Source organism: Palaemon carinicauda, chromosome 19 (genome assembly GCF_036898095.1).
Source record: "Palaemon carinicauda isolate YSFRI2023 chromosome 19, ASM3689809v2, whole genome shotgun sequence".
NCBI classification, from domain to species: Eukaryota; Metazoa; Arthropoda; class Malacostraca; order Decapoda; family Palaemonidae; genus Palaemon; species Palaemon carinicauda.
Window position 1 is genome coordinate 95,669,490 of NC_090743.1, and position 20,422 is coordinate 95,689,911.

Sequence of the window (20,422 nt, forward strand, 5' to 3'; positions counted from 1 at the left end):
GACCGATTTTTCACCACCTTATTTATAAACTCGAGACCATTATTGCTTATCAAAATTTCCGGGCAACTAAACCTAGTAATGAAAGAGCACAGCGCCTGGGCTAATGAATTTGCAGATTTATCCAACATTGCGTCATGGCGTAAGTATGAGTGTAACGAGTAAATACATCCACAAATACACATATATACTTATGTTGTTTTAAATCAGTAGGAAATGGTCCTACCACATCCATATGCACCCTATAAAATCTAATAGGAATTACAGACCACTTTCTGACTTCCGGTACAGTGTTTTTATATTCTTTGAAACAGTTACAAGCATGACAACATTTTATATAATTTTCTATAGAATTTTTCAGTCCTAACCAAAAGAAGGATTCTCGTGCTCTCCTTAATGTTCTATCCATCCCTAGATGCCCTGCATACGGACTTGCATGTACAATGTGGATGGCTCGATTAATCAAAGAGGGAGGAAGAGCTACTCTGATTCCCCTTTAATCACTGATCACATTTTTTCCATACATTCTCTCTCTCTCTCTCTCTCTCTCTCTCTCTCTCTCTCTCTCTCTCTCTCTCTCGCTGATCTCATTTTCTGATTGCTCCTCGCGTGAATTCACATGCCGATCTCTATTTTGAGGGGGTCCTCAATATTTTGGTTTCGTTCTTCGTTCCTCTTTTGTGCCCTAGTTGTTACTCCTATTACTGCACCTCTAGAGAGGGCATCAACTACCTTGTTGGCTTTAGCTTGTATGTGGTAAAATCCCTTTATATCAAACTCTAACAATCTTTCAATCCATTTCGCTTGTCTAGATGTCAATTCACCCTCGTAAAATAAATCACGTAAGGGGCGATGATCACTTTGCAACAGAATCGGCTGACCTAATAAAAAGAGCCAATGCCTCTCTAGAACCCCAAAAATAGCCAATGCCTCTCGATCAAATGTACTATAATTCTTTTCTGCCCATTTTAATGCCCCGCAAGCAAAATGAATGGGTCACTCTCTACCTTTATCATCCCGTTGAGAAATTGCGCCACCAATAGCTAAGCTACTCGCATCTGTTGTCACTACAAACGGGAGATCAAATCTATGACAAGAGAGGTAAGTCACTGCTAGTTAAGGCAGCTTTCATATGATTAAAAGCCTTTTCTTCTTCCACTCCCTAATTTATTAATTTTTGTTTCTTTAAAGCATCTAAGGGTATCGCTATCTCTCCAAAACCTCTTATGAATTTACGGTAATACCGACCGAGCCCAAGGAACCCAGCTACCTCCTTAGGGGTGTGTAGCCTGGGGAAGCCTCTAATAGCTTCTACTTTACTGGGGAAGGGTTGAATCCCTTCTGCAGTTATTATATGACCGAAAAATTCGACCTGTTTACAGAAAAATTTGCACTTTGACAAATTTATTTTCATACCATTATGTTACAAAGCTTCTAAAACTTTACGAATATTATCATCATGTTCTTCGGCAGTTTTCCCTGTAATTATGATATCATCTAAATAAACCAGAACATTATGGCCAATTAAGGAAGACAAAACCGCCATCATTACTCTAGAAAAATGACTTGGGGCATTTTTAACACTGAAAGGAAGAAAATTAAACTGAAATAGTTGATCGTTAGCTATAAATGCCATTTTACCTTTACTGTCTTCCTGAATGGGTATTTGATAGTTTCCAGATTTTAAATCGATAGTTGTAAAATATTCACTTTAAAGTAACTCTTCGATCGTGGGCAATGGAAATGCATTATCCTTAGTGACTGCATTCAACTTCCTATAATCAAACACAATCTTACCGAGCCATCTTTTTTTCCTAACAGCTGCAATTAGAGAAGCCCAGGGAGATTCACTCTCCTCGATTATCCCTTGTTCCCTTAATTTACTAATTTCCCTTTCAATCTCTCCTTGGAAATGAATGGGTACTTTATAAGACCTGAACCTGATCAGCTCTGCCTGCCCAGTTTCAATGTAAAAGGGAAATCGATCGATCCTCCGGGGTGGCTCGTCTTCAATTGCAATTACATCGGAATAATTATTAACAATATTACTAACTACAGGTTGATATTCTGGCGGACATAGTTTTCGAGTTTGCATAATCAAGTTCTGAGTGTGTTCGTCTGTGCGGGATGGAGTTTTGGCTCCCAAGATCCCATTATTAGCAAGTTCACATAACTCTAATTCACACACAGAATCACTTCCTAACACAACTCTTTTATTTGACAAATTAACTATCGTAATATAGCCTCTGTTCTCTTTTATAACTGCCAAGCCCTCTAAGACTGGGTGCGCCCATCTGTCAAGGGATTTAACTACGACCCTTGTTCTCTTCAGGAGAGGCTGACACGGGGTCACTGACATGCTTGTAAGTGTCTGGGGAGGCAATACTTCTCCTCTTTCAGGTACAGCTGTCTCCTTACTTAATCGTCTCTCCATTCCTGCACAAGCACTTACTCTCTCATGACTTTCTATTAGCAAAATGCACCTTCCTGCTTTTACTGTTAATCTATCTTTTTCCCTGCAAATGTATATTTGATTACTCAATGACATCCAACCCCAGTATAGCCTTGATTCCGGGAATTTCCAAAGGGGGCAGGACAAAAAAATCATGTGTAAACTTCACAGATCCCACCATAAAGTTAATGATCGTTGTATGCCTTGCATGTAGTTTATTTCCTCCTGGCGTGTCGATGATGATGGATGACGCTGACTGCAGTGGGTTTGAGGAGAATTGTTTTTCAATAAGCGAAACGCTGGCTGCTGTGTCAATCAGCGCTCGAATGGACTAATCTGGTAGGTCAATCTTGACTGCTAACATTCCTGGCCGCCCATTAGGATATGTGGGGCACGTGCCAACGACCTCGCAATACCGCTGGCCCCTGCTCCTCTCCCTAGTTCTGCGGGGGTGCAGTCAAGGGTACCAATGGGGGCACCACTGCTCGCTCGACTGCTTCTGTTGTCATACAGGGAGGCATTGATCTCCCTCATCTCCCCCTTCCTCTGTTTCCTTTTCCTCTCTTGTTGGGCGGGGGGTGGTGTGCGTTTTTTGCTGGCACTCTCGAGATAAATGACCGTAGGCCTGACTAGTGTAACAGCGAAGGGATCCTTGAGTGAGGCACTCAATTCGTTGGTGCCCCTCTCCCTCAAACTGAAAACATCTGAAGGCTCTTCTCACCTGCTGTCTAAGTTCTCCCATCTCCCAGTTTGGGGGTTGGTGAGTGCCTCTCATGGCTGCCACTTTATCAGAATCGGGGCAGTTATTCTCAGTCTTTTTTTTTCTGGCAAACTGTCTAGAATGTTTTGTATCGCCATCACTACGTCTGCTAACGAGCAATTGTCATCAAACAAATAACCACATAAATACGGGTTTACTAATCTGCAAATATGTTTATGGGCAATCGCTTTTTTATCCCTTTCTGGGAGATTGGCACTCCGTGTAGCAAACGAATCACAATCTCGAAAAATGCGAGTTGCAAAACTAAGAACGGATTCACCTTTCCGGATTTGGGGTTTGTAATTTTCTTCCATGTCACCATTTCTCACACCAGGTAAGGTATATTTCTCAATTAAACGTCGTTTTATTTCAGCATAACTTCTTAAACTGTCTTGTTGCCAAAACATTACCTTCATTGCCAGAGCATCTTTCAGCAACCTAATAACCTACATTGCTTTTTCTCTTTCTGACCACTCATATGTGGCTACTTCAAAGTCTCAAAAACCATTTGATGGATTGAAACCCTTCGGTAGGCTGTTGATCATCAAAAGGCCTAACACTTGCGTGGAGTTCTGGCAGTTTTCGAACTACAGCGTTTTGCGTGCCTTCACTCAGCTCTGCATGTGTATTTTCACTTTAGTGCGTTTGAACTTTCTTGTACGTCAAATATGCTGTGGTTGCGCGCCGCCCCTCTCCTCGTTCATCTAAGAATGTGTTCATTAACTCAGCTAGGTTATCCAACCTATTTTCTAAGTCCTGCATTCGTCGTTCTCGTCTATATTCTTCATCAGTATCACTATAAACAACTGCCCATTCGTTTTCATCTCCGGAAGTAGCAGTGTCTGCTATGTTGGTTCTCACGTATCCAGGCATCGTGAACTTTTTTATTACTGGGTTAAAGAACAACTTCGCTCACAGCATACACAAACAGACGTATATGTACACCTGACACCAATCATGTCCCATGTCAACGGATAATGAGATATCAGAACATGGATTTTTCACTTTATTACAAAAAGGTTTGTGAATACACTGCACACAGCGGTACTCTCAGGGGAGTACCTTGTCTAATGATCGCTCAAATGGTACTGCCTAACCCTCGGCAAGTAAGATGCAATGTTGCTCTATCAACGTGCTGAATTGTTAGGTTTTGTGGAATTCTCCACTGTGAGGGAAATATACTGTCACCAATAGGGTCTCAACACATCACCTTACGAGACTAGGGACACGTCACGTATAACAGAGTTCAGTGATCACACACTGCAATATTTTGAGTCATAGTAATCTTAAAAAGGTCATTAATCTCACTGTATAAAACACATATTTTACATACAAGGATTAGGATATATATTAACACTTATACCAACAATATTAGTCTGTACGTTATAATAAATACATTTATATCGAAGAGTCATATCAATACATACTGATGGTATGGCCTTTCATAAGAACTATTTTAGCTTAACCAAATACAGGTAAATATTTTGTTAACTTTATTGTTATGCTCCTGTTTGTTACGAAATTGTCTGATATGCAATATCCATAGCTTTTCTCATCTTATATGCTTATCAGGTCAATTACTTCCCTCTTCTATTGAAAAGGAGAATATTTGAGAAACCATTTTTCCTTTAAGAAATAATCGTAAAATCATTGCTAATGAATATTCTATGGCGACGGATAAAAGAAGGAAGCATATTATTATTACTGCGGAGTGATATATGTTAATCGGATAACTGCAGAGGAAGAATTGTTACAATAGGAAAAAAAATGCTCTAAAACAATTGGTTGGTCATAATAACAGAGCCTGGCCAAGCAAAGCTACTGTTACTACAGTCATACATAAACGGGGAATCCAGTTAATTAACAAAATACCTTTCAGGTCAATCCATTCATTCACGTACCAGTTTCTACTCTCAAGAAATTACCTCATATATATCTTTGTAAGTAAAATAAGAAAGAGAATAATAACATAAATGTTAAAATAAGAAGACAATTGCACATTGGATTAATTGCTCGTCCCCCAACCTCCTAAATGTTTTGCCAACTATTTGGTCATTACCTGATCCCATGCTGTTAGGAATTCCACGAACTTGAAATGCAATCGAACATAGCACTTAAGATGGTCAATTCCAAATGGAAGAGTGCATATTGGGCTCAGAAATGCCTAAGCGACAAATAAACAATTCGAGGAGAACTGTGTCTTAAAAGGAAAAAAGCCGTTTTATATACACGAAGAAAATCTTTCTACGTTGATTGATGAGTATGACCATTAGCATCATAAAGATGATAATTGTTGAATTACAGAAACACTTGGCCTACATATATCAATTTTTAATATATTTACTTAAAACCTAAGACTTGATTATTTCACACATTTATTCATCCATACGTTGGTTGTGTTCTTTTAGGACATAATGATTGATTTAACATAAAAACAAAATTTTTATAACAATTCTATTTCTCACTTAATCCAACTATGTACCTAAATTCATTTCTTAGGTTCCTTTTCCATATTGAGTTAAAGGGAACGGGCAAAGTCGTCCCTTTTCTTCTAATTAGATAATCAAATACTGGAGAGATGAATGTGCTTGCCGTTTTGACATGAGAGAGAGAGAGAGAGAGAGAGAGAGAGAGAGAGAGAGAGAGAGAGAGAGAGAGAGAGAGAGAGAGAGAGAGAGAGAGAATAAAACAATTCCCGTTAGTTTATGAAAAACTTCAAAATCAGAGTTATATGGATTTTATTTAAAACTGATAAAAAAAAAAAAAATAGGTGATTCTAACCTCTGCAATTTAGGATGGTAGTTTAGCCTTTCAATTGCATTCTATGAAATTTAGTCGACCATAAACAAATTTCAGTACCACAGAGAATCAGGCCACTTATTCATAGAAATATGTTCTATATTCCTTCGAGGTAAAATCACTCACTTTTACCTCACCAATTCTACTCTCAACTTAAAGTGACCAAACTATAGTTTTGTATACTCACCATAATGAACATTTCCACCTCTAAGTTTTCAATTTGCATCAAGATGTTGAATTTTTCATGAACCGTAGTCCTGTAACATTACCTTGGATTCCATTTTATGGAAAGTCCAACAAATAAGGTTCAACTGCAAAAGCTATAATATAACATCTAATATCGCATTGCGTTTATCGGAAATGAGAAGATGTGGATACTGCGGCCATTTATTAACATGGAGACAAAATTGACACAAGGACCTTTTTCCTTCAGAGGTAATCATTCTAACTATTCATATATATTTTGTCTTCTTCAGTATACAATGAGGAACTAGTGTAATCGTTTCGAAAGATGAATTAAGACATAAAAGTTTCATTAAAGAATAAAAAGTAATCTCAACACGAAGGTTTTTTCTCTATGATTCCCTCCAGCTAATTCATGAATATTAGACTCTCTCTCTCTCTCTCTCTCTCTCTCTCTCTCTCTCTCTCTCTCTCTCTCTCTCTCTCTCTCTCTCTCTCTCTCTCTCTCTCTCTCTCTCTCTCTCTCTCTCTAGGCCTTTGTTCACCTATATGTCATGATATATTTTGATTTTACATCAGAGCTTACTGCCTCACCATGTTGCCCAACACTAGATATCTTTTCTTCTCATGAAGTTTTCCAAAAAGTTATTGCTCGCTTTGAATGTTTCTTTTTCTTTTTTTCTGCTGACGCATCTGTCTTCTTTTTGACAAGGCCAGTATACAAATCCAGCTTTATCGCAAATCATTTTCTCGTTTATCATTCCTCAACAATATTTAAAACACGCGGCCTTTGTTTTCTTAATGTAACCATCTGTTTACATCACAGATTGCTTTGATTGTCTCTTTCATCCAAGGATTGAGCTTATTGTCAAATTTATAGGAACCAGGTCAGTCACACGTATCATGTTTCTTGATTTATTTGTTTTTACCTGTCAGGTGATAATTTCCTCTTTTCTTCCTCATCTTGAGTATTGTACTCCCTTTTACAGTTAACTTGACTGTGAACACTAACGATCACACGGTCACTACTTTACAAAACAACACTACTAAAGATGTTCATAAGATAACATTCATATAAGATCCAAGAAGAACTATCAGATAAGATCCAAGAAAGTAGACTGAGGTGGTATGGTCATGTCATGAGAAGAAATGAACAGTATATTGGGAGGAGAGGGATGGAAATGGAGGTACAGGGAAAGAGAAGGAGACGGAGACCAAAGCGAAGGTGAATGGACTGTATCAAGGATGACCTTCGATCAAAGGGATTAACCGGTGATGAAGTGTGGGGGACAGAGGTAGATGGAGAATGCTGGCCAGAAACATCGACGCCACATAAAAGTGGGTTAAGATGCAGACAAAGAAGTTCATAAGATAATTTTAAGTGATGCTTGTACGAGTTTTGTAGAGAGATTGAAAGAGTTAAGATCTGAGCCTGGGAAGCTGGGGTGGGGTGGGGGTGGGGGGTTGACATTAAAGTCAAGTGAACACTGTTGTATGTGAACAAGTTGTGCGCGAATCTCATATCCAGCGCTTCCTAGTCTAGTTAATATTTTTTTCGCAAATAAAGAGAATACGGATAAAAAGAAATTGCGCGGAGACCTGTAGAATACTCATATAAACGATTGAAATTTCAGGGTTGAATTCCGAGTTACTTGTAAACCAAGATGTTGTTATTATTATTATTATTATCATTATTATTATTATTATTATTATTATTATTTGTTAATTACATTGTAAAGACACTGGTGGTTCGTACTGTGAGGTTCCAGGTTAGATCCAGCATCCTTAGGAATCCATCACTTTCCTCACAATATGTGCAGTTTTAGGTAGCACGTACTTCTGCACAAGTCCCGGGGCTATATCGGCTCCTAGAATCTCAGGATTCCATTTAAATGACTTAGATAGGGTCCGGAGTGCTCCTAGATTATTGGAACCACTTCTACCGGCATAATCCATTGCCTTCTCAGTTCAATTCGAATGCCTTGGATATCATTATTATTATTATTATTATTATTATTATTATTATTATTATGTATATATATATATATATATATATATATATATATATATATAGATATATATATATATATATATTTATATATATATATATATATATATATATATATATATATATATATATATATATATATATATATATATATATATATATATATATATATATATATATATATATATATATATATATATATATACACCCTCACCATCACCATCATTAGCTAGCCACTTGGGGATACATTATCGTAGTGAAAGAGTTTGTGCATCCTCATGATAAGCAAGGGTATACTATCCAGGGGCACCCATACTATGTTGGTTTGCTGTGAGCGATCAAACCAAAATCTCCCACCATCACCAATGGGCAGTGGCCAGCGTGGTGATGAAAACTAGACAAAACTCAGATTTGACTAATACAACCACGTATCAACGCCCACTTTCCAGAGGCATTGAAACAACTTCCCGATCTCTGGACTAGAATAGGGCACATTTGGAAACTGAACCTTGCAACATACAACGTCAAGACCCTGTCTAAGGAAGAAGATCTTGCTGTGTTATTATAAGTTCAGGGAGAAATAAATTGAGATATGATTGGATTTAGTGAAAATAGAAGAACTGGAGAATCTTATAGTGTTGAAATAATGCCATATATTTCTTCAGAGGACATAAAAGAAACGATGAGAAGAAGAATTGGTTTTCTAATTAATAAAAATCTTGCAGGTAAAATAGAAAATGTTTTATTACGAGTGATAGATTGCAGGATTAAGTATCAAACTAAAGAAGTATAACCTGAAGATCATTCAAACCAATGCATCAACAACACCGCATAGAGAGTAGGAAATATAAATTTTTTCATGAAGATCTGGAGATTTCTATAGAAAAGGTAAGACTCTTTGGGCAATTTAAATAATACAGTAGGTCAAATCTAATATAGGAGAATCAACAGAATGTACATTTAAGAGCAGGAACAATGAAAGCGATGTAGGGTGAAAGAAACAACCTGAAAAATACGAACACTTCTTTTATAAAAGGGGACAGGGAAAAGGCCAAATGGGGAAACTAAAAACGAAATAGATTTTATTCTCAGTGATAAAGTTGATTTGGTTAAAGATGTAACAGTGTTAAAGAAGTCAAAGTCAATCGATCATAGAATGGAGAGAAGCAAAATTTATTCAGATTTAAGGAAACAAAGAGAGAAAATAATTCTAAGTAAGGAAATAAACACTTGTAATAAAAAAAAAATATGATAACTTTTGTTTAGCAACTCCAACTATGTACTCCCAGCTACATGATGAAATGGAAGCATATTAAGAAGCAATGAACATTAATTTTTAAAAATTTGTAATGGAATCAGCATATGAGATAGGTGGAAAAGCTTTGAAACAAGTTCAAGGCAAACTATAAAAAAACTCCAAGAGCCTAATAAAGAAAAGATTTGATAGGAGGGTAAAATCCAAGAGAGATGAAGTAGAATTAGAAGATCTATCCCCCAAAAATAAACACACTAAGATCCAAGACATTCATAAACACAATTAAGCGAAAATTGAGGAAACACTTAGGAAAGGGAAAAGCATTGAATTGGTGGAAAGTAGTCTTGGAACAGGGCGCCAGGAGATGTTTGCTTTAAAAGAGGAAAATGGGATTATCAATAAAAGAGATGGAGTAATAAAATTTGCAGAGGATTTTTATACAATGTTATACAGTAGTTATATAAGATATAACTTTGCCAATATAAATAATGAACACTTTCCCTAGTACCAAACCCAACAGTAGGAGAAGTAAAGAAGACATCAAAAGGTATGAAAAGAGGCAAAGCAGCAGAAGATGGCCTGGCAATCGCTTTAATAACTCACTGAATTTTCAAAAAAGGCCTGAAAAATTACTGACCAATAAGTTTCCTCTCAGTAATATGTAAAATACTAACATAGGCTATTTTAGGCTGAATAGAGACAGCTAGACTTTAACAAACCAGAAGACCAGGCAATCTTTAGAAGCAAGTATTCTACAACTGACCATATCCAAGTAATTAGTCACCTAATAGAAAAATCAACAGCGTATGACAAACCACTATGTATGGCATTTACAGAATATGAGAAATCTTTTGATTCTGTCTAATTAAGCAGTAATGAAAGCTCTTCAAAGACAAGGAATAGATGAGTCTTATGCTAAAACACTTGAAGATATCTATACAGGGAGTACAGCAATCTTGACAGAGAAATTCTGATTGAGAAAGGAGCTAGATAGAGAGACCCTATCACTCCTAAATTATTCACAGCATGACTAAAGAAAGTTTTAAAACTAATGTGAAAATGGGGAATAAACTTTAATGGGGAATACCTAAAAAAAAAAAAAACCTTGAGATTTGCAGATGACATAGTTCTATTGTTGAGTCATACGAGGAATTGTAAAGATGATAGAAGATTTGAATAGAGAAAGCCAAACTGTAGGACTGCAAATTGATATGAGTAAAACTAAGAAAATATTCAATGAAAATACGGGGAGACAACAAATAAGGGTTATGGACGAACCTCTTGCAATTGTTAATGAATATACGTACCTATGAAACATAGTAAGTGCTTCCCCAGGACATGAGACCGAAATAAAAAGAAGAGTAAGCACGGGATGGAGAGCTTCTGGTAAAGAAAATTAGATTATGAAATGTAAAATTCCTCTTTCTATAAAAAGTGTTTAATAAGAGAATTCTACCAGTACTAACTTACACATCACAAACTTAGAGCTTTAATAAAGCCTTAGAACAGGAAGCTAGTAAAAATTCCAAGACCAATGGAAAGAATAATGATGGGAATAACATTAAGAGACAGAAAAAGAGCAACATGGATACGAGATCAAACTAAAGTAGTAGATATTCTAACAAGTAAGGATAAATGGACACAGAGGATATTATTATTCGTTAGTGAAATAAAAAAAAAAAAGTATTTTCAAAATTGAAAACAAGATCACCTACTATGGGCAAACAAGAATGCTTAAGTTATTTTTTTTTTCACATTGAAATAAAGATGCATAAAATAGAGAAAAAAAAGGAGATGAGTAGAATAAAGGTATTGCAAGTATATTTTATACAAAGAATCTAACCACAACTTGCCATTTTCTGAATTTATCTCCAGATCAACCACTCACAAACAATCTTGATAGTTAAGGGGATTGTGTTTGATCGCTTCATGAGGAAGTAATTTTCAACGCAAATAACTTCTACGAACTCAATTCTCATAATATTTTTGACGTTCACTTACCGCAGTGGTATTTGGGACTACTATAAAATGTATTTTATTTCATCTAGGTTAAGTGTAGTTTGTTCTTCTTTTAGCTAAGAACATCATCTATCGTGACTTACGATGAAATCACGATAGTGTATTTATAAAGACCAGTAAACAGTCATTTATATTTTATTTTGTAAGGGAAATATTATGAACATTATGCAATGTGAGATGCGTAGAAAATTATAATTGTTGTATTGAATTATTTTGTAATAATATATTATTTCTTTTTGTCGAAGTTTTTTGTAAGGTAAAATATATTAAATAGTTGTTTGACTCTAAGCAATTGTTAACGAGTTGTTAAAGTTTGTTTTGACGAATGCGGGTCGCGCATGCGTGGATCTCAGTCGTCTTGGAGTAATGTAACGCAAAACTAGTTAGTACCGACTTACCAGTGTTACGAATAGGGTCTTCGTTACCCTGCGGTATCTCAATGGGGGAGGGAGAAATTAACACACCATCAAGAGAGTTATAGCCATCATGGATTAAAGCTAAGTCAAGGTTTTATAAGTGTTTTGCTATATTAGTGATAAGACTGTACTTCGGGTTGCCGGATAGGAAATGTTACAATGAATAGTTAAGGTTAGTAATAAATATGAATATTTTTATTCCTGGTCAAATAATGATTTAAACACAATGCAATTTCTCGATTTATTGAATGATAGGAACAGAAAAGAATCCTTGAAAATCTGTTAAAGAACCTGGTAATATGTAAACCAAATTAGGGTAAGTTAAGGTTTCCATATTTATTGAAGATTCTATATGTTTACTATTTTGGATTCTTTTGAGTAAATATATAATGGTGCCGTGACCAGGATTATTATTATTATTGCGGGTGATGATCGATACTGAATGATAACGTATATATTTAACATTAATATTGGTGTTAATACGTGAATATGTTTGATAGATGTTTTACCAATATTGCGCGTCGTGAGAAAATGTTCATGGCGGCGGGTTGTTATGACTAGGTTGGAATTGGCAATTTAGAAAACCGTTGACACCGTACTTTTTTGCCGTGAATCATATGAGGAGAATGGAAATTTAATATGCGTTATACATTCTGAATTGATCAGTGTTAATCGTTGCCATTAATTAAAACCATTTAAGTATGAAAATTATTTTTCACTAGTTGTGATTTTTATTGAAAAATAATTTAAAGTAGAAATAATTGTTAAGTAGTTGAGTTTCGGCAATTCGTTAATAGTTGAAAGTGAAGTTAATAAATTAATTCTTTCCTATGGTGAAATTTTCGAGTCGTGTGAGTTTGCGCCGACATTGATAATATCATTGTCGCACAAGGCATCCATTTTGTCAATGATCGGGAATCCATTGATGTGTTAAACTAGTCTCGGCATTAATTAGGAATAATGTTGTCGCACAGGTGGCTATCTTATTAATGACCGAGCAGCTAAGTTGAAGTTGTTTAATACGAAAACTCTATGGGAAAGGATTTAATATAGTTGTGCTGTTGAAAATAATGTATATAATTATGGTGATAATTTTCAATTGAATTTCTCTTGAAGTGTGTTAATTAATTGTATTTGATGGTGTGGTTATATATGAAAAATTGTTGAAATTGTATATTCTGTATGAACAGTTGTTTGTTAAAACTGCTGAAAATTTGAAAATTTATTGATTTTAGCTGGTTTGATAATTATCTTTGGAAAAATGTCTGAAAAGAAGCTTTGGTGAGGTCACGAGGTGGTACAAAGGCGTAATCACCAAATGGGTAAATAAGATAGACTCTGCTATTTCTGCAGGTAATGTCAATACATTGTCTTCAATTAAGGATTTAATTATGAAACAAATGAAGATTGTGCATGACTTGAATGAAAAGATATTAGCCTTAACCACTGAAGAAGATCGAATGAAAGAGGTGGAAGAGCAAGCAGAATATGAAGTAGTAATTGGTGAACATTGGTATAAGTTGAGCAATGCCATCACAGCGATATCAGGAAGTGGTTCTTCTGGAAATCCTCCGCCCACACATAAGACTAATGTAAGATTGCCTAAATTGGATCTCCCACATTTCACTGGAGATGTGTTAGAGTGGAATTCCTTTTGGGAATTATACAATGTGTCGGTACACCAGCGAGGGGATTTATAACTAATTCAGAAATTCTCATATCTGCAAAGTTTGCTCGCAGGAGATGCTCCAAAACTGATTTCAGGATTTAAGTTGGAAGCTGCGAATTATTCACAAGCTATATCTCTTCTCCGAACCACATATGGGAAAAAGGATGAGATCAAACAAGTTCTAGTAAGAAGATTATTAGAAATGGAGTCTCCATCTCCTGATTCAGAAGCATTGCAATCATTCAGAGCAAATTTTGAATGTTCGATCAGATCATTAGAGAGTGAAAACCTGGAGTTCAATGAACTCTACACTATTTTGCTTCATGGTAAGTTGCCTAAGAGTGTTAGTGAAACTGTAAAACGCAGAAGTGGGGATGATTGGCTTATATTTGATACATTTAAGAAATATCTGGAAGAAGAAATTCACAATCTAAGATCTTTCGTTTCAACGGATGTAAGTAAACCTGGAACTTTATCAACAATATCTACGTTCACAGTGAATCAATCACAATCTGTTAGACCTAAGAGTAAAGGAAATGTGAATAAATTTAGTTCTCAACAAACAAGAAAATATGCATTGTGTGAAGGCGAACACTGGTGGACACAGTGTAAAACTTATGCCACTAGGGATAAGAAACTGAGTCGTCTCGGGTTTTTACGATTATGTTTTGTGTGTGCATCAAATAAACACTTTAGTGTAGATTGTGAAAAGCAAATTTGTGGAAACGGATGCAGATTAAAACATCATCGTGTATTATGTGATAAACAACAAACCAGCGAACCAAGTAAATCAATAAATAAATCAGCAAATAAACCTAATAATAATGGTGTGCAGGTTGGAACACATTCCGTAAGTGATCAGGGTCAGAAATCCAAGCAGAGGTCAATTTTACCAACAGCCACAATTGTGTTGAAAGGTAAAGGAAGACATTTGGTACGCCTTCGTGGATTATTGGACACTTGTGCAGAACGAACCCTTATCAGAAGGTCAGCACTTAAAGACGTACAATATAGATCTAAAGGCATGGAGAAAATTGCCTTAAGGGGTTATTTGACAAGCAAACCTGTGAAGGAGTATGAAACGGTTAGTGTTTCCATACCTTATAAGGGTAGATTGATTATTATGGATTATATTGTGGTAAATGAGTTACCAGAGTATGCTAAAAAATTCAACGTTAAACGAAATTTGAAAACGTTGTGTAAAACCAAAATTTGTCTAGCGGCCAAGGTTTTCGATCTGCCTGTGAACAAGCAAGCACCCATTGATATGTTGGTAGGCGTTGATAATGTCTATAACATATTACACCCCGGATTCAGAAAGGCTGGAAAATTGATATTGTTACCTACCATATTTGGATATGTTGTGACAGGGTCCTATAATGCCCCTCCAGTGCAGGAAACCCAGGTAACTGTGTTAAAGCTAGCAACTAACGAGGAAGTAATTGAAGCTACTCATAAATTTGATAGTGATATAAAGAATGATTTGGATATTTTGTGGAATTTAGATAAATTAGGTATTGACTGCAATGAATTGAAAGAACATGATAGAAAGGTTCTAGAAGACTTTGAAAGTACCATTGTATATTCTAAAATGGAGAAGCAATATGTTGTGGCCTTACCATGGAAGTCTAATAAGTCAAGGCTTCCATCCAATTTTGGCATGGCGTTGGGCCGGGTTAAACAACAATGTGCAAAATTTCAGAAGGATGAAACCTACCTGAACCACTATAAAAAAATCCTGAAGGATCAGGAGGATAGGGGGTTCATTGAAAGGGTAGATAAAAACAATGCAGTTGAAAATTGTCATTATCTAGCACATCATAGTGTACAGAAAGATAGTGCCACCACTCCAATCAGAATAGTTTTTGACTGTTCCTGGAGATAAGGTAAAAATGGATTGAGCCTTAACGACTGTCTGTGGACTGGACCACATATTACGACAGATTTGCTCAAAGTCTTATTGCAGTTTAGAACTAACAACTACGCCTGTATTAGTGATATAGAAAAAGCATTTCTTATGGTGCAATTGAGAGAAGAAGACCGCAATTACACACGGTTTTTGTGGTTGCAAGACCCAACGGATCCAAATGGCGAATTAATCATATATAGGATTAGGGTGGTATTGTTCGGGGCTACGTGTTCTCCGTTTCTGTTGAATGCCACTATTAAATCACATCTGGCAGCTGTGAGAAAAGACACGAGTTGTACTGAAATGGTGGATATGATGAGAAGGGGATTATACGTGGACAACCTTCAATTTACCTCCAACAGTGAAGATGAATTAATAAACTTATTTTTTGGCGCAAAAAAAATATTTGCACAGGCGCACTTGTATTTAAGGGAATGGACTAGTAATAGTGATCTTTTGAATACTATTGCGGGTGCTTATCGCATAAAATCTGAAGAGAAGCAAACCTATAAAGTCTTAGGCCTAAATTGGAACATCTCTGATGATAAAATAACTGTAACACCTAATCATCTTAAGACCGGTCAAACAAAACGTGAAATTCTAAGTGCAATTGCCCAAATTTATGATAATTTAGGAATGCTTATCCCTATTATGATACGAGCTAGAATATTTTTACAGGATTTGTGGAAACAGCAGTTGAAATGGGATGATCTACTTTCAGTTCCTTTATTAGAACAGTGGAATGAGTTGTCCAAAGACTTAGAGAAAAGTCTCAGTATTTCCTTCTCCAGAGGCACTAATCTGGAGAAAACGGATTATCTCCACATTTTCTGTGATGCTAGCATAACAGCTTATGGTTGTGTGGCCTATTGAGCAAGTGGTAAAACTTCGTCTCTGATTATGGCAAAGGGTAGAGTAGCACCCATTAAAGAGTTGACTGTACCTAAACTAGAATTAATGGCTTTGTTGTTAGGTGCAAGATTGTGTGAATTTATAGTTGAAACTTTTGAAGAAAATAAATTTGAGAAAATAATAATTTGGTCTGATAGTAAAGTTGCCCTGGGATGGTTAGTGACAAAGAATAATTTTCCAGTATTTGTGAAAAATAGAGTATTGGAAATTAACTCTATAACTATGGGGATCGTCTTTTACGTCCCATCTTCAGAAAACACTAGCGACTGGATTACTAGAGGAAAAAGAACAGAAGAAGTAAGAAATAACTCGTTTTGGTGGGAGGGACCTCCCTGGTTAAAATCAGAAAACCACACCTATCCTATTGACAGGACATGGGTGAAAGAAGCACAAGCACAGGATGAGGTTATTCAAGTCCATCTTATAGGGAACAGAGAAAAAAACCCATCTGCTGAACTGGGAGAGATTTAGTAGAGTGGATAAATTTTGTAAAACTATAGCTTGGATTAGGCAATTTATTCACAATTGCAAATCAACTGGCTGTAGAAAAATTGGAAGTTTAAGCTGGAAGAACTTCAACAAGCTAAAAATAAAATGATTATCCTCTTACAAAAGGAATATTTTCCGGAGGAATACAAAGCTTTGAAAAAGGGGGGTAAAGATTCAAAATTGACCTTATTAGTACAATTGAATCTCTTCTTGGAAGAAGGAATTATAAGATGCAGAGGAAGATTGGAACATGTCGCACAGGCGGCGGAAATAAAATTCCCAATATTACTGCCGAAAAGTTGTTTTCTCACAAAATTGATAGTAAGGGATCATCACTGTTTACAAGCTCACATGGGAGTAAATGCAACCGTGGTAAGTGTGAGACAGGAATATTGGGTCCCACAGCTTCTCCAGTTATCCAAAAGTGTAATTCATCATTGTATAATCTGTAAGAAATCACAAGGGAGACCCTACCGTGTAAATATTGCTCCACCATTGCCAGAATTTCGGGTGTAGAGAAAACAACAGTTTAGCATTACGAGGTTAGATTATACAGGAGCGTTGTTAACCAAGGAGAAACAGCAAAATCCTGAAAAAGCCTATATTGTGTTGTTTACTTGTCCAGTTACTAGAGGAATCCATATCGAATTAGTAAAAGATCTGTCCTGCGATTCGTTTCTTATGGTGTTCCGGAAGTTTTGTAGCCGTCGGGGATTTCCTTCTTTAATGCTAAGTGACAATGCTACTACCTTTGTATCGACTTCAGTTTATTTGAAAAACATGGCAGAAAGTTCCTTAGTGCAAGAACACCTGAATGTTATTGAATGTAAATGGAAGTTCATACCAGCCAGAGCACCTTGGTTTGGAGCTATGTGGGAAAGATTGATTGGACTTTTGAAAACATGTCTAAAGAAAGTAATAGGTCAGGCCTTTCTCAGCTTTAGTGAACTTTCCTGTGTTGTGACTGAACTTGAAGCAATTATCAATGACAGACCCTTAAGTTATACGTCGGGAGATCATGACCAGTTGAATATTCTGACGCCCAATCATTTGATTTTAGGACGTAGATTGAGATCTTTCCCTAGGTACATTACAAAAAAATGTGATGACCTGTGGAAAAGGTGGGAGAGAGAATATTTAACTTCTCTCAGACAAACTCATCGGGTAGGAATCAGACACGAATCTTGGCCCAAAATGGGAGAAGTTATGTTGATACACGATGAAGGACCGAGAAGTCGTTGGAAGCTCGGTCAAATTGTCAAATTACACGTGGGACCGGATGATGTCTTGCGCGTGGTTACTTTAAAAACCCCACAAGGTCAAGTAATGAGACCTGTTGTCAAGCTATATCCTTTGGAATTATGGCAAGAGACTGATGTTGTCATATCTGAGAAAACTGATAACAAAAGCACCCGACCGAGCAGGAAAACTGCTCAGGCGGCTACTGAGGCGAGAAGAGCCCTCATTCAAGCGGGACAATTATAACTGTAAATATTGTTTCTGTTTGCTGGGAGTGTATCGTGACTTACGATGAAATCACGATAGTGTATTTATAAAGACCAGTAAACAGTCATTTATCTTTTATTTTGTAAGGGAAATATTATGAACATTATGCAATGTGAGATGCGTAGAAAATTATAATTGTTGTATTGAATTATTTTGTAATAATATATTATTTCTTTTTGTCGAAGTTTTTTGTAAGGTAAAATATATTAAGTAGTTGTTTGACTCTAAGCAATCGTTAACGAGTTGTTAAAGTTTGTTTTGACGAATGCGGGACGCGCATGCATGGATCTCAGTCGTCTTTGAGTAATATAACGCAAAACTAGTTAGTACCGACTTACCAGTGTTACGAATAGGGTCTTCGTTAACCTGCGGTATCTCAACGGGGAAGGGAGAAATTAACACACCACCAAGAGAGTTCTAGCCATCATGGATTAAAGCTAAATCAAGGTTTTATAAGTGCTTTGTTATGTTAGTGATATTGATGGGCATGCATGCATGTTAGATATCGTTAATGACGAACATTTGTAAAATAAGACTGCACTTCGGGTTGCCGGATAGGAAATGTTACAATGAATAGTTAAGGTTAGTAATAAATATGAATATTTTTATTCCTGGTCAAATAATGATTTAAACACAATGCAATTTCTCGATTTATTGAATGATAGGAACAGAAAAGAATCCTTGAAAATCTGTTAAAGAACCTGGTAATATGTAAACCAAATTAGGGTAAGTTTAGGTTTCCATATTTATTGAAGATTCTATATGTTTACTATTTTGGATTTTTTGAGTAAATATATCATCCTACCGAACATACGGAAATTATTGGTTGCAGTTTGGAGATGAGTTGTGGCAACTTTGCCAATGGTGTATCGTTTATGGAACCAATTAGATGTTCATTGTATGACTTAATTTCTAAAAGCATTAATTCCAATGTCACTATTTAGACAAGGAACCAAAAACGCTACCCGGAACTGTCGCTTGAAACTCCTTTCATAATCAATTCATATTTCAATCCACTTCAATCTGCATTTACCAAAGAGCTACTTCTGAGGACGCAACCTAACAGTAGTGATGCTACGTCTGCTCTTATTATTATCATTTTTATTATTATTACTTGCTAATCTACAACCCTAGTTGGAAAAGCAAAATGCTACAAGCCCCAGGGCTTCAACAGGGAAAATAGCCCAGTGAGGAAAGGAAATAAGGAAACTACAAGTAATTAACAATTAAAATAAAGTATTCTAAGAACAGTAACAGCATTAGAATAAATATTTCCTATATAAACTATAAAAACTTTAAGAAAGCATGAGGAAGAGAAATAATATAAAATAGTACGCCCGAGTGTACCCTCAAGCAAGAGAACTCTAACCCAAGACAGTGAAAGACCATGGTACAGAGGCTATGGCACTGTGCAAGACCAGAGAATAATGTTTGATTTTGGACTGTCCTCCTGGAAGAGCTTGCTCACATTATGCTCTTGCATAGGATTTTGAACCTTTATTTTATACAATAGTATGATTGACAATAAGGAACCTTCTCGTTTCAATACAGAATGATTGGATATAAATACAAGATCGAATAATTGGTTTCAAGATATTCGTATATTTCTATCAGTATTTTGTGCTTGTTTTGTGCATCAACTGATTTGAACTTTGGGAAGCTAGAAAGATGGATTTGATATAGAATGTAAAAGAATCTCTCTCTCTCTCTCTCTCTCTCTCTCTCTCTCTCTCTCTCTCTCTCTCTCTCTCTCTCTCTCTCATCACAGGCTAAACTTTTTCCCAACTGCTAATATTTGATAAGTTATCTCCTTTCGTTTCCCTCTCCTAAACGACTCTTTTTATGAGATATCACAAACCACTTCAAACTTTGAACGGTTCTGAGCACCACTCATGTCCCTCAGGAAAGGCAAAACTTCCATAATGTATTTAGTAGTTTCCTTGATGTATTTCCTATCATGGTTACATTAACAGTATTTGTTAATTTTGCATAGTAATTTTCGAAAATGCTCAGTAGATAGTTTTAAATATCCAGAATATGAAAGTCTA

General features: G+C 36.1%; 2 protein-coding genes across 2 annotated transcripts; both read left to right on the top strand.

Annotated features, from left to right (window-relative positions):
• The first annotated feature begins 13,280 nt into the window (after positions 1-13,280).
• LOC137659148 (uncharacterized) lies at positions 13,281-15,443 on the top strand. Its single transcript, XM_068394216.1, has 2 exons — positions 13,281-13,525; positions 13,619-15,443. Exons 1-2 carry the CDS (start codon positions 13,281-13,283, stop codon positions 15,441-15,443), a joined length of 2,070 nt encoding a protein of 689 aa, XP_068250317.1.
• A 1,655-nt stretch (positions 15,444-17,098) lies between these two features.
• On the top strand, positions 17,099-18,353 carry LOC137659149 (uncharacterized). The gene is made up of 2 exons (XM_068394217.1): positions 17,099-17,240; positions 17,494-18,353. Exons 1-2 carry the CDS (start codon positions 17,099-17,101, stop codon positions 18,351-18,353), a joined length of 1,002 nt encoding a protein of 333 aa, XP_068250318.1.
• The last annotated feature ends 2,069 nt before the right edge of the window (positions 18,354-20,422 follow it).

Bases quoted from the DNA above. Each gene is read 5' to 3' on its own strand.
- LOC137659148 (XM_068394216.1), top strand. From the start codon at position 13,281: ATGAAACAAATGAAGATTGTGCATGACTTGAATGAAAAGATATTAGCC. The intron at 13,526-13,618 runs GTTAGAGTGGAA...ATATCTGCAAAG, and splicing joins CCACATTTCACTGGAGATGT to TTTGCTCGCAGGAGATGCTC.
- LOC137659149 (XM_068394217.1), top strand. From the start codon at position 17,099: ATGCAGAGGAAGATTGGAACATGTCGCACAGGCGGCGGAAATAAAATT. The intron at 17,241-17,493 runs GTAAGTGTGAGA...TTACTTGTCCAG, and splicing joins TGGGAGTAAATGCAACCGTG to TTACTAGAGGAATCCATATC.